This window comes from Nematolebias whitei, chromosome 11 (assembly GCF_014905685.2).
Source record: "Nematolebias whitei isolate Nwh7 chromosome 11, NemWhi1, whole genome shotgun sequence".
In the NCBI taxonomy this organism is placed as follows: domain Eukaryota; kingdom Metazoa; phylum Chordata; class Actinopteri; order Cyprinodontiformes; family Rivulidae; genus Nematolebias; species Nematolebias whitei.
This window is the reverse complement of record NC_056508.1, coordinates 33,784,721-33,799,789: the sequence shown is the minus strand read 5'-3', so window position 1 is coordinate 33,799,789 and position 15,069 is coordinate 33,784,721. Positions and strand designations below refer to the sequence as shown.

Sequence of the window (15,069 nt, the reverse complement as noted above, 5' to 3'; positions counted from 1 at the left end):
TCTCCTCACGAGGCAGACTTTTGTACAAGCATGATGGAATAGCTTTTGCAGAAATTCAGCGACATGCTAACAGCCTGCGTGACACAAATGTTCTACATTACGTACTGCGTCTTTTTAGATATCGGACCCTGTTCAGCGGGCCTTTACTAACACAATGACTAATTACATTTTTTTCCTCCATATTTACAAGATTATTAAAAAGCAATTCATTTCTCTACATATAAGACTCTCCAAATTTCCTCATGCACGAAAAGAAAATTAAGAGAAAATGCAGGCTACGTGTTAAATTGATCCACTGTGTACTACAATTCAAAAGAACTGAAAGTCAAAAGCTATTTTAAAAATAAAAAATATATATAAACGACAAACAAACCTAAAAAGCGTTAGCAAAGAATATACATCAGGAAATCCAAAGGATTCTCTTTCTGAAAGCCTTGAGACGTCTGAGAGAGAACAAAAAGTGCAGGGTTGGCTTCCTCACACAGTTCAAGACAATTGTAGGCCAAGATTTTCCAGGGAATTAAAGTATAATAAATAAAAAACTGAAACATCAGCAGTCTGGTGATGAATACACTACACTGAGTACCACCACTAAGATAACAACAGGAAAGCCTTGACCATATATGAAGGAATTTTTCTTTTTTTTTGTTTTGTTTTTACATCATGGCTCCTAGACATGAAACTGCATGGTGTGCGTGAAGCGGTGAGTGTGACTCCGTTTTATATGCGTGTGTGTTTATCAGAACTTATGTTGGGTTTCATTCTAATAGGTGAGGGTGGAGTCGTCCCACTCCAGCTGCTGCTGTCTGCTGGTCCCCTGCTGGTCCTCCGGCTCCCCGCCCTCCTCGTCTTCGCTGCTCTCTGACTCAGCGCTCGTGATGTCATCTTCCTCCTCTCCATCCTCGCTCTCCTCCTCCTCTTCCTCCTCCTCGCTGCTGTGCTGGTCCTCGTACGTCTGCGCCACAAAAACAAACAAAGACGGAAAAAGAGAAGAAATGTTTTTTTGGGGGGGAGAAATTCCTTTTCCAGTTGTCTGTAACAGACCTCTGAGACGTCTGTGAAACAGATTTGTTCAGCAGAAAGAAACAAACAGAACGGGTTCCTGGTTTTTGTGTATGTGTCCGCGAATCTTTGGTTATTCTCCATCCCTGACAAAACATAAAGTGTAGATCTACAATTTTGGAGGTTTCAGAGCTTCTGAGATACTTATCTTAATGGGCAGCACAGTAGCTTAGTGGATAGAACTGTTGCTCCACAGCAAGAAAGTCCTGGGTTCAAGCCCTGGGTTGGGCCTGGGGTCCTTCTGTGTGGAGTTTGCATGTTCTCCTCATGTTTGTGTGGGTTTTCTCTGGGTACTCTGGTTTGCATGTTTAAACTGTTTTCAGACCCAGGCCATCTTTGAAAAAGAGATCTGTGACTTCTACGGGATTTACCGGGTTACATAAAGCTGAATAAAATCTAATATATTTGAATATTCACTATCCAACTATCTCAAACTCTCCTGGATGTTAGACAAGAAGCTCTGCTGTCCCCCTCCCCGCTCCCTTCCTGAGGACATCTGTGGACCTCTGTCAGAGCTGAGCCAGCTGATAGACACTGCACTACCTCTTATCAGGACTATGGAACTATCTGGCAGTGTCCACGGACAAACTCACCGCCTTCGTCGGCCTTCCTCATGCATGTGTGTATTATGTCATCAGTATGTTGCTGTTTCTGTGCAGTTTGTTGTTTTTTTTGCAACTTTCACACTGTGTCCCATCTAGGACACAGTGTGAGATATGATATTTTTATAACTCCCCTTCCCCCGTGTTTCTTTTTTCCTATCTAACGAAAATGGCAGCGCCTCCCACGAGGCTGCAGCCTCAGACACGCCGTCTTTACACGTCTGTTGTTTATGTTTTACTCAGACGGGCTGTACTGAAATGTAATTTTGTTGTGCTTCGGTGCGATGACAATAAAGCTGATTCTGATATTTAAAGCAGGAGAGATCACAAACAGATTATTAAGTATTTTAAGTCAAGTCTATTTACTTTTTGGGAGAGATTTTTGAAAATCTATTCTTTATCCAAATATTTTTTTCTTTCTGCTTTGTTATTGTTGCTGGCATTATGCTGGAGTATCACTGACCCAGGATCAGAGGAAGTAACATCGGAGGAGATTTGTGACTAAAACTGTTTAAATGTTCATGTCTCAGAATCAATAAATACTGTTTTATAATTAGTAGTGTACAATGGTTTGATTCCCATTCATCCATATTATAGATATGTATTTATTTCATCAGACCGGAGTTTAACTTTATATATGTTTAAATAATTAAAATATCTGGGTCATTTCTGTCTTAAAATTATCGTTGAATGCGTCTTTGGATCGCTGCGTTCTCGTTTCAGTTTTATTCCTTTTTGATGCTTCATCATTAACCTGTTTGATCTCTACTCATTTTATTTGTCACTGATCAGCTGAGGAGGTTCAGACGGACCTGTATAAATCCTATAAATCAGAGGAGGCTCTGATGTGATCTTACCTCCACCTCAGTCTTAGGCTTTAGTGAGATTGAACAGTTTTGGTTTCAAAAGAACCTGCTACGTTATAAGTTTAGTTTGTTGTGCCAGGGCTGTTTTCTCCCTTATTTTTGCTCAGTTCTCAGTATTCTGTATTAACAAAATGTCTGAGCTGCAACAGTTTTGAAGCATCTCATTTGTATTCCTGTAAGCTGTGGCTATATTTAGAGTTGCAACAAAGAAGGTCTCATGAAACTTAATCTAGTAGCATTTTTATATCTCTTTCAACAATCCTGATTGCACTCAGACGGCAAACAAAAATTAAATGCATGTTGTTCGATAAGTTTAAAATTGTTTAATTATGCAGAAAAAGTGTTTCATAAACAAACGAAAAAAGATTTACTAAAGGAAACGTTTTTGTTAAAATGTAAAACACTTTTACCTCCATGGGGTTAACTGTGATGGTGAGGGCAGAGTCGTCCCAGTCCATCTCGTTCTCCTTGCCGCTCTCCTGATCTCTCATGGTGCGTTGGTGTGCGGCTCGGATGCGGAACACGCCCAGGATGATCATAAACACCAGGAAGCTAACACACACCACAATGACAATGGTGGCAGCACTGGGAATCACTGAGAAGAAGCAAACACAAAATGAGAGGTCGGATGGGAACTTTGTTCAAGTTGCACATGAGAATATCTGCAAATAACAACATTGTTATAGGTTTTTATGAGGGACGGCTCAAGAACGTTTCAGGAGCAGCAGCTTCATGTTGTGTCAGAGCTTCTGGAACTGCAAATGAATGCATTTGGCAGCTTACGGTGTGAGTCTTTCTTTAAATAGCGTCTGTCTTGCACCTAACTGCGCCACTTTATCTCATATTACCAGGAATGAGTCTCTTCTGTGCCGTGCCAATCCTGGTGAGATTACTGAGGCCAGAATAAAAGGTTGTGGTCGGAGCATGATCTGTACAAATGTCAGACTGCACACAAATGTAATCCCTAAACCTGTGCCATAAACATAAAAAAGAAAAAATACTCATGTTTCATGCACGCCCTACTTCTGCTTAATGTTCTGTAATCCGTCTGCAGCAACACTTGCTATTAAACAGACTATTACTTTTCTACAGCTCTCAATAAGTAGATTACTGCTTTGATTTAGACATTAGCGTTAACATACGATGAAAGAATAAGTTAGCAGTTTTAAAAGCTGAATTATGATTTTATTAAGTTTTGTAAAACGCATGGTCATGATGCTTTTATTTCGTCCTATCATGCTTTTATTTTGTTATTTTATCAATTATATACTCATCATTTCCCAGTAAATATCAGTTTACAATAAATTAAGAAGTTGTCAGATTATCATCAGAACTGTATCAAATTTTTATTTTAAAGTAATAACGGTAGACTTTTTTTTGTGTATTTTATGACATTTTGCTGTTGTTTATTTCAGCTCTGACATAATTTTGGCCTCAAATTCTGGAGGTTTGTGTTGCTTAATACCACTGACACAAATTCAGATTAGAAACCACCACCATGCAGGGAGAAGCATTTTACTGCCTTTCAACAAGTTCAATTTAACTCAGTTTCTAACACGTTTAGTCAATGATTGTTTTGGAGAACCTTGACATTTTATAAGGGTGATAAGACCAGTAAATATGAATAAAGCACAAGACTGTATCCCACACAAAACACAACATGTAACTGGGGACTGGGGGAAGGAGACATTTCTGTCCCAAATTAATCCTCCTGTTAATACAAATCCCCAGCAGATAAGACTGCAGACATGTTTCATTAAAATGTTTTACACTCAAACCATAAAAAATTAACAGTCTTAATTTAACAAAAAAAACAAACAAAAAAATCTTTATTTTTTATTTAAATTGCTACATTTCATGTCGGACTCTTTGTACCTGAGGCCTGGTGAGCGTTGACCAAGTTGTGCCCAGACAGATCCACAGAGGCGTGATGAACTGGGTTAATAAAGTTGGGCTGCACCATGGCATTGTTCGAATGCTCCACAGGATTGGCCGTGTGGATCACGTTCACCTGGAATAAATGAGCCGGTTTACATTTTAAGGACTGACACCAGGAAGTTGAAGTAACACCATGAAACAGTGCAGTCCTGGGTTGTTTCAAAGGGTCACTTTAGTGTGACAGAACAGCTCAGCCGTACCTCAACCTTGAAGTCGTTGCTGATGTAGCGACCATTGAGCTCGGAGCAGACCAGTTTGAATTTCCTGTCAAAAAGCACCTCGGTGTGCCAGTTCTTGTAGCAGATAAGGTGCAAGACCTGCTCGTAGTTGGCCATGGTGTTCACACCTGGAAGACATAAACCTTTAGCAATCTGCAGAAACTGTTCCATCAAGTTATTATTCATCAACAAGTTTATCAATAGTGAACTTGAAGCAGATTCCATTTAAGCAATTTTCTATATTTCTAGATCTTACAAGCAAATATTACTATTTTTATTGTATTTTACAAGTGAGTTTTGCTTAGTTTTATGTGAAACTCCTCTTTTCTGTAAGTTTTATTTTTATTTTCTTGGTAATATATGGAGACAAGTGCTATAGGTGTACCGGTGATGACAAGGCCCAGGTTTGATGAGCTCATCTCCAAGGCACGCTGCTGCAGCTGAGAGCGGTCCACCTCCAGGCTCTCGTGCTCTCCGTCCAGCTCATCTCCCACCACGGTCACCTCACACGTGTCCAAGTTGTGCATGATCTCCTCCGACACGACTGTCTCTTGGACTGAAAGCACAGTAAACAAAGAATGACGCTGATTAGAGACTTTTCTCAAGGGCATAAATATGCGCAGTTTCACAAAGTTCTATCAAAAAATGGTGCTGTTTCTGACTGCGCTTTCCAAATACGAAGACTAATAAAACATTTGCTTCGTTAGAAATTATTTTCATGGAATTCTATATTTGTAATAAGCCAGAGGAATGCCCAAAAAACTTAAGATCTTAACAGACACCAATAGATTTTCCTGGATTATACAATCTGAACATGTTTTGTTTCATTTATTTTTCAGTTGAGTATTTTTCCAGTGATTTAAACACTGTAAAAATATTGCATGTGCATACAATTTTCACTTTCTTACTTGAATAGAAAACTGTTAAACATTTCTTAACATCTACATTTAATGTGTCGGGTCTGAGAGGTGGGGCAGGCTAAAGCAGGTAACAGCATCTGATCTCCCTAAACCCTCTGTCCCATATGGCCTGCTGCTCACGACACGACACCGTGTCTTACTGTATCTGTATCGGCCTCAGAGCACGTCTATTGTCCTTCCTCTGCTTAAATCATGCGAAAGCCGAACAGATGGCTTGGCTGGTCGCTTACCATTCCCAGAAATAAACAACTTATCTCTTCTGCGTCTCCCTCCCTCTCACTGCGTCTGTCCAATTCCCCCGTTCCCCCCAGGCATAATCCTCAATGTAACTGGTTACTGTATATCTAGACTGCTATCAACTGTTCCTGCAGGCCCACGCAGCGTCTGAGATCACTTTACCAACGCGACAAATAAAACATTATTGTGTTCAAGCTGAGTTTTGTATTTACTCTGGATAATTTAATTTTGATGACAACACTGTAGAAGATCCTTAACTTTATAAGAAAATGAAAGGTTCGTTGTGCACGTCTTTTACCGGTGGGGTCATCGTCAGCTCCCTCTGCAGCTTCAGACTCTGTGTCGGCCTCCACTTCTCGAGTGATAGTGCTTACAATACGAAGCTCTGGGAACAGGGTCACCCCTTCTGGGCTCTCAAATTCAGCAGCGCTGCGAGCGAAGTGGTCAATGCCACTCAGGCTGATTTTTGGTTCTTCCGGCTGCAGCACCATCACATAACCTTCAGCATCTGGAACGATTACGCAGGCGTCCTCGTTGGAACATCTGGGGAAGATTTAGGAATCATGAGCAAAAAAAAAGAAATCACGGATTTCTTTAAGAATCTTGTAATCCTCCTTTTTTAAAACATTAAAGTGGCCTTTTGAATTAGTTCAAGACACCACTTCAACATTTTGACTTGTTCTTAGTTAAATAACGAGACTAGTATGCGCTGTTGTTTGTTTCAGGTTGTATTTGCATACATTTAAAAAAATCTAGTAAAAATTTAATTAAATTTACAGACATAAAGAATAAACAAAAAGAGGGTGCACTTATTGTTTTATATCCTGGCTATAATTAGTTGATGAGATGATCTGAGCTTTGTTTCTTCTGATACGTACTTGACGGTGGTGGAGATACGAAGGTGCCTGATGCCAGGCGTTGGGAACTGACGGGAGTTTAAGTAGGAGATATGCTGCATGACTTTGTCAAAGGCACCAATGTCGTCACCTTCCATGGTCAGAGAGGACTGGTTGGGGTTGACTTCAACCTGGGAGATCATAATGATTTGTGAGCAAGACTGTGACAAGCTGGTTTACCTATAGTATGTGGAAGAAACAATCTTCTCTTTTATTACACAGAACCTGAAAGTCCAGAAGCTGCAAGATGTCTGCTTAGTTGAAGTGATAAAGAGTGATACTTTTTTCCTTTTTACAGTTCACAAGCAAATACATATTCTCAAACTGCTAGGTGCTGCCCTCACCTTGACAGCTGAAGCTACCTCCTCAGGCAGCTGAACGTCGAGTCCTTCTTTGCAGGTGTACAAACAGTCAATCACTTTCTTGTTCTCTAGTTTGCCAGAGCGGATGATCAGGCCTGCGAGATTCCCTCGGAAAAACTGAGCCATTCTGGCATTTCCACCTGGTTCCATCAGGACAGGGATGAGGAGAATAACAGAACCACACACACACAAATGAGTTATTTCATATTCAACAGACTTAAAAGTTTTTAAGGCTGAATATTTAAGCATGCTGTGTTCAATGAGAAAAGCTGGCATGAATGAAGTTCATGCAAGTTAGTATGTGCTTCTTTAAAGGGCCTGAGGCCCAGAGGAAGACAGGCAGATGATGGATGAGCTTATGTAAGCCAACAGCACATGCAAAACTTGAATTAATGATGGGAAGTGCTACTTTACTGTGAAAAGGAAAGGGCATCAGCAGATAAAGAGAAAACCAAACGGTGCATAATGCAGGACAGTAAAATAATTTGTTCTTGTCAACCTAGTCTTACAAAACCTTTAGTGTCATCTTCAGGCCTACAAAATGTTTAAAATACACACTTTTAATCTGTTATACTGAACATTTCCATGTTTTCTTGCTGGAATAAAATGAGCTCAAGTGTACACACTGACTGCAGAAAAAGGGTCAAACTCAACATCTCAAGGTCGCACATTTATTCTGTGATGGTGCACAGCTGCAGGTTTATCTGATATGTAGGAGTTTCTGACTGCAAGGTCACACTTTAAAATAAAAGCCAGGGTGGACGCAGAGCTATCATTATGTGTCGATTTCTGATCTGCTGGTTGTGACATAACAAGACAAATAAAAAAAATAAAAAAAACTTCCTGGCTGCTGAAGTGTGGCGACCAAATAAATGGGAGGACGAAGAAAACACCAAACAATAACCAGGTAGTAGCACACCACTTGTAAAAACCTTCTCATGCCACAAAAGGTATCAAGACAAAAATATTTGTCATCTAGAATGTTTAGGAGTGACTCATTCTAGTCAAAATGGTATGAGGATGCGGTAGAGCAGTTAGCATGGAGGGACACTGTGGACACATGGACATTTCTGAGGAGTAAGGGAAAGACTTGAGCAACCTGAGGTGGTCTCAGGGACTGTTTCAGTGTCATTGTCATGTCCTGAGTTTTCTGTAAAGGATGGAAACGAGAGAGCAGGGAGAGACAGGAAGGAAGTTTGAGGATCTGCAGGAGAGATTCAGATGCTACACAAAAGGCCATGCTGTATCACTTTGAGTATCCAAAGACAAATTCATACAGCGTTGATTAACTAAAATATTATGCAGGTTGTTTTATACAAGCTCTGACAAAAAAATATATAAAATATAGTGGGTTTTTTTTAATTACTTATTAGAAATATAAGCATTACAGAGGAAACAGAATCAACAATAGAAAACATTTTCACATTTCTGTGATAAATATCTCTTTTAAACTTTATAAATAGCTCCATTTTAATACAACTAAAAATTTCAGCTCAAGTCTACCTTGCCAGCAGGCCCCAACTGTGAGCTGAGTTTCGATCTTTGAGGCGTGCAGTGGGTAGTCCTCCGTCACCATGAAGGGCTCGAAGGTGGTTCCATCCACAAAGAGAGACGCAGTAGGGAACTCCACATTGAGCACATAGTGATGCCATTCTTTGTCACACACCTGCAAAGAGCCCCGCAAACATTACGACAGCCTGTAACTGGACGTTTTGGTGATCATCTGAACTCTGTCTGGGGAAACAGCTGACCTGGTCGAGTTTCCAGTGAAACTCTGCTGGTTTGTAGTTCTCAGCCTCTGATGGATCCTGGCGCAGGAGGAAGATCAGCCTGCAGTTGTGGACGTAGAGCGAGTAGTGATGCCGGTTCATATCTGCAGAGAATATGATTTGAGAAGAAACAAGGAGTCAAATAGAGTTAAAAATAATTTAAAAAAATGTTTTAAATCGTTCAGCTGTAGTGAGTAGCTTTATCTTCTGTAGATTATCAATGCCAAAATAAGCAACCGGTAGAGTAGCAGTGTCTCAGTACCAGTACCAGTAATGTATCGAGCCCAATTCCAGCTTCAAATACCTGTACTTGTACTAAAACACCCTTATACTCCAGACCAATCCCACTTTTATGCACAGTGACATAATTCCCTCCTTCAGAGTGCAAGTAACAGAAGAAAAATGTCTGTAGTTTGCAGATATTTTAAGATAAACTGGTGATGGTAAGACAGTAGACTGTTTGTTGTGTTCTGAATAAAAGAAATGTGTTTATAAAATCAGTGTAATGTTAAGGTGCTAAATCCTTACCTACTCATTATCAGTACTAAGTATCGGCAAGTACACAAACTAAAGAAGTTCAGCCATAATGGTTGTACTCAGCCCAAAGTAAACTTGTATCGGGACACCACTACAATAGAGATAACCATAGTAGAAAAAAGATTTGCAAGAATTTTGTTTTTATGAGAGCATAAAAATATAACAAACCTTAATTATATCCTTGATACTTAAAAAATGCTATCTAAAATAACACTTTGTGCTGTTAACCACTCATACTAGCTTCTCAGATTCATTACTCCCAGCTGCCTCCACTTATCTCACCACTCCCAGTCTACTTATACTCTTGGTTTGCTCTTTCTCATCAGTCTGTCACTTCGTTTGTCTCCCTGTCAGTTCCCTTTGTAATCCTCTTTATTTATTTATTTTTGTTGTTTTGCTGCCACCTCAGCTTTTTAGTTTTATTCATTTAAATCTTTATTTTCACCAAGTCCTTGTAGTTTGTATCCTTGGGTCCTGTTCACTACAGTCCTGACACTTTTGTTCTTACTAAAGCACCCAACATTATTTCACAGAATGTAAGAATTTTTTTGTTACATTACTTGGTAATGTTACTTAGTAAATTGTATGATTGCATGTTATTTTATTTGTTTGTTTTTTTTGTTCTTGTGCATGTTTGAAACTAAAGTAAACTAAGAATGATAGCTCTGTGGCTCAGACAGTGCTAAGTGGAGGTCATAGATGGTGTGTCGAGATCACGAGTTTGGGAGCATCCTGTCCAGAGCACAGCCGTTCTGATGTAATCCTTCTTATATAAGCAGCCACACTGAAGCTGATGAACAGCCGCTCACTCTCTGGGCACGCCAAGATCAAGGAGTTTGCAATTTAAAACTGACAAAACTGGAGTGGTCAGTGAGTAATCAGCAGAGGTGAGAAAGAAAATAAAGGAGGAAGTGTGTTTCTATGTGTTGGGCTGTCAGCTGAGCACAAACTCTGGTTATAGCCTGGGTCTGAGTCTGAGCCAGAGTTAAAATGTCTATTTTAATCAGGAGAATATGTAGACACCACATGAACAGCAGCACTGAGACACAGGTTTGACCTCTTCATTAGACACCAGATATTTCAATATCTCAGTTTCATGACTCAAAACAAGTTATTCTGAACGGCACGGAGCAGTTTTTCCATATATGTTTATCAATTGCTCGTTTTACATTTCTGTTTATTGCGACTTAAGTAAATAGTACTTTCAGAAAGTCAGAATTTAATCAAATCATTTTGTAGCCGACATTTCTAAATAAACACTAGAATAAATCCCAGACTTGTAGTCATGTTGACAGTTACATTAATGTTAATTACAGACAAAAAAAACGTGGAGATATTTTACTTTTGTCCTGGATATTTTACCTGTTTTGTCTGAGTTACAGAGGATGGTCTCCTTCTCGTGGGCACCGGGGCCATGTCTCATCCAGACAGAGATGGTGAAGGGCTCCTTCGTGTTGGTGCTGACCAGACCATCGGGAACCTTGATGGCCTGGGTGCCATTGAACTCAAACACTTGGTCACTGTCATGCCCATTATCCGTAGGCAGACCAACGGTCCAGTTGGCTGAGCTGCTTGGTGCAGGAAGGAGCTCCACAGTGCCAGAGCTGGCCCCTGAACAACAAAACACAAAACAGGATATTGTGTTTAAATAGGTTAAATACATTGAATGGGCTTATTTTGTGTGTGGATCATTCAGTTTTTTTGTTGTAATGTGTCCAGTTGTATGCTTTTTATTGAAATGTATTTGTAACATAAGTAATTATGTAGAGTACTTTGATCTATCAAAATTATTTAAAATGCCAAATATTTGCCATAGACGTTTATATAATAAATAAATATTTGACATGTTCAGTGGTATTTACCACACAACTTGTGCAGCGACTTTTCGGAGTAGGTATCGCGATCACAGCCCTTCCCAATGTGATTGGTTTCCAGTTCGATACTGGCGCGGATGGAGGTGACTGTCACATCACAGGTCTCTAAGTGCATGCTGGGGAATAGAGCCAGGCTACCAGTGCCAGGCTCATACTCAATTCTTTTGTTGAAGCCTGAGAAAATAAGAAAAAGAGAACAAGATTTTTGTCAAATACTGACTGAATGTGAAATGTAGAAGTAAATATGTGGTTTGGTAATTAATAATAACTTATGAATTAAAGATGCACAATATTATCTGCAAGGTATCGGCAGATATTAGCGATAAAGTTAAATATCGGACATTCCATCACAATAATTCACTGGGCACTGTTATATATATATATATATATATATTATATTTATAGTGTTACATCATTTCCAGCTCCCTTTTTGGCATCTGCATTTGGTAGCAGGCCAAACTGACAAAGACCATGCAGAATAATGTAGTATTTTAATTCCACATCAGAAAAAGCTATACAGTCTCTGTAAGTAGGTCTAGGAAAAAAAATATTGGTATTGGTTATTGGCCAAATAAGTTTTAACATATTGGCCAAAAATCCAATATCATGCATCCCTATCAGGAATGATAAAAGACTTGAGGCTTAAACAAGCTGCATGTCATTTTACTACCTGCGTTAGCATCAACTGGTCGCTTTTGTTGAACACAAACACAACTAGAGTTTGGTACGCTCTGATACCTTGCCAGCTGGGTTTGCAGGTGGGCTTGATGCTAATCTTGACCAGCACGTCTTCAGAAGCTCGGTTTTTTCCACAGTCGTATGCGGTCACGGTCAACTTGTACATGTGCTCTTTGCCGTAACTCAGCTTCTCTGTGTTCTTGATGAAGCCTGATGAAGCAAGAAACAACTTCCTTATCAAGCTGAAATTTGAAAATATGTTTAAATAAAGAAACAGGTATGAGAAAATCTCTCAATCTGCACCAAAATGTTGCTGCTTAAGATGAAAAACAACGGGGTCAGGGTTATGATGTTTTGACAAAAAAAATAAATTAAGAGACTTTTGTACAGGTACAGTTCCACTGTCACAAACTGATTACAACAAAGAGGTGGGCTTTGATGAACTTAGACTGAAACTCAGCTCTTGTTCTTTTAGTTTGACCTTAAACACTGATCATCTGTCCTAGTAAACATCTTGTATTCTGAGCATGCATTGAGCATGCATCAGGATATCTTGTATTCTATTAGTGAGTGGCATCTTTACATTTTCAAACATCCAGATGTGTATTTTCTTTACCCACTTCTTGATTCTGGGTTGCAGAGAGCTGGTGGTTATCTCCAGCAGACACTGTGTGAAAGGCATGTTCACCCTGGACAGGTCACAAGTCCATCACAGGGACTCATAGAGTGTATATGGTTGTTTGTGTCATTTATTTCTGTGTCCCAGGCTGGGAGGCAGGATCGCCCTGTTGTCCTGAGGTCTTTCTGGGTGGAGTTTTCATGATCTCCCTGTGAGTTTTCTCCAGGTAGCAATCCTGCATGCCACCTTTAAATTTTGATCTGTCTAGTTTTCCTTTTTTTAAAATCTGAGCATACTGACAAGACCTCGTTATCAGTGGTCGTTTATATCGAATACGTTATACTGTTTTTCAATGAATAAATATTAATAATCCTGGAGTCCATTTTGATGATCCTGAGGTGAATTCTGAATGACAGCTTTGCAGCGTCAGTGTCTGCATTAATCGATAGACATTGTAATGCATGTCAATACAACCCAACCTTCCAGGCATCTATTTTTTCAGAAAGGTTAAAACACAAGGACACCATGTGAAGATCTTTACCATCTTTGTCAATAGTAAAAGGGACGTCAGGGGTCACAATCTCGTAGTTGCAGATTTGGCTGTACTGGAAGGAGCAGTCAGCATCCACTGCCTCCACTCTCAGGATGCTGTCGTACTTCTTTCCCTCAATAACGGTGGCTTTGTAGGTTTTCTCCTTAAACACTGGTGAGTACTCGTTGATGTCGTTCACCTGGATGTGGACAGTCGCCCTGACAGAAACACAACACTGTTAGGACGCTTTGTCAATTAGAACAAGATTACTAGTGAAAGCATTTTTCACATCCGCAGATGTTTCTGTAAGTTTTGGATTTGGATAAATAAACTAAAAAGACTGTTACTACGATTTACCTTTTTAAATTTAACAACTGGTTATTTTCATATTTAGAGTTAGGTTGAAATAAAACAAGCAAAAAAATAATATTTTAGCTTTGGGTTTGTGTTAAATGTTTGTTTTTTAATAACAGTAAAAGAGGAGTGAACACGTTGTGATGTGGACAGCAAAGGAATTAATTTATTTGCTGGATATGAGCACAGTTATTGTGCATCATCTGTGCAACAAGAACACGTGAGGACATCAACTGGCAGCAAGTCAAGCAGCGCTGCACTGAATCTTATGTGTTTATCTTCTGTGTTGGTACAAAGCATTATAAGCATTCAAAACAAAGTGATCTCATTAAATTGAAACTAATGATTCAATTCTAATTAAGGTATTTTTGATTCACCTTCAAGGCCTGACAAATATCTCATAAAACTTTCCACGGCTCAAAGTAATTTACAGAGTGTCTTGTTTTGCATAATGAAATGATTTGCTCTTATGTGTAGCAAAGTGAAGCATAAAATTCTCCCAAATATCAAATGCTACTTGTTACACGTTTCTTAACATTCTGTTTAGTGAGAATCTCTCCAGCTACAGACCATAAACACAATGTCATAAGTAATGACAGTAAATTGATCTTCATTTCAATCAGTTATTTGAGAGAAGATATCCATTATGTAACTTGTTTAAAGTCCTTTTGTTCAGTGATAGATGAGGGAAAACACCCGCATGAGTTATGATGAACAGAAAAATTGTAGATAATTATATGGATCAGCTGGAACAGGACATCCTTGACCATTTAACTAATAATAATAATAATAATAATACTTTATTTATAAAGCCCTTTAAAACAACCACAGCTGCCACAAAGTGCTGTACATATAAAATCAAGAACATTTAAACACATAAAACAGTTGTTAAAACATTAAGATCAATTAAATCAATCAACTAATGAGCATAAAAACTTGTGTTTTTTTCCACAGTCACAAAAATATCATTTATACAACCTTGTAGTTTTATTTTGCTATGAAAAAGAATCTTGAAAAAAAAAATTAGTTCTGCTAAACCATACAATGTTCTTGCTAAGGCAACACCCTGAATTATAGAATTAAAATACAAAAAGGTAGATGTTCATTTTAATTTATTTTTTCATTCTCATTCTCTGTGAGGTAAGATATACAGTATGTGTATAATCCTGATTCAGATGGAAATAAACGCAGGGATCATGAGACTTCTGAACAGGTAGTTTCACTCACTTGTGTGATTTCTTCATGTTGGCACCATCAGGACCTTCTCCACAGTCGTAGGCCTGGATGGTGAAGGTGTGCTCCTTCTGTAGCTCACAGTCCAGCTTGTCCTTGGCCCTGATAACCCCCTCGCCTGTGGACTTGTCCAGGACCACTGCCTCGAAGGGGACATTCTGCCCGTGGATCCTGAAGCCACAAATCTCACCTGAACACGTCGACAGTCAAAAGAGTTTGTTCAGAATGACTGACAAAAACAGTTGAGATATTTAAAAGTTAAACAAAAATTTTTTTTTTAATGGAATAAATAAAAACAAACACATCCACGCAAAATAAATCAACATCAGCCACAGATTTTGGGAGCCGGGGAGTTGTAGGCTGAAGTGCATG

General features: G+C 39.1%; 1 protein-coding gene across 3 annotated transcripts in view; it reads right to left on the bottom strand.

Moving 5' to 3' along the window:
• Positions 1–638: 638 nt before the first annotated feature.
• The window catches only part of clstn1 (calsyntenin 1), a 44,129-nt gene continuing 29,698 nt past the window's right edge, over positions 639–15,069 (bottom strand). For 2 of the 3 annotated variants that reach the window (XM_037684908.1, XM_037684909.1), the window contains 16 exons: positions 14,692–14,887; positions 13,120–13,328; positions 12,020–12,169; positions 11,270–11,455; positions 10,770–11,018; positions 8,853–8,974; positions 8,605–8,767; positions 8,201–8,251; positions 7,084–7,241; positions 6,722–6,870; positions 6,142–6,386; positions 5,072–5,242; positions 4,669–4,814; positions 4,406–4,541; positions 2,941–3,125; positions 639–955 (listed from right to left, as the gene is read on the bottom strand). In XM_037684908.1, coding sequence (XP_037540836.1) covers positions 764–955; positions 2,941–3,125; positions 4,406–4,541; positions 4,669–4,814; positions 5,072–5,242; positions 6,142–6,386; positions 6,722–6,870; positions 7,084–7,241; positions 8,201–8,251; positions 8,605–8,767; positions 8,853–8,974; positions 10,770–11,018; positions 11,270–11,455; positions 12,020–12,169; positions 13,120–13,328; positions 14,692–14,887 — 2,708 coding nt within the window. In that variant the 3' untranslated portion in view covers positions 639–763. The remainder of the gene's footprint in view (positions 956–2,940; positions 3,126–4,405; positions 4,542–4,668; positions 4,815–5,071; positions 5,243–6,141; positions 6,387–6,721; positions 6,871–7,083; positions 7,242–8,200; positions 8,252–8,604; positions 8,768–8,852; positions 8,975–10,769; positions 11,019–11,269; positions 11,456–12,019; positions 12,170–13,119; positions 13,329–14,691; positions 14,888–15,069) is intronic. The other variant, XM_037684910.1, reaches the window with a different exon arrangement.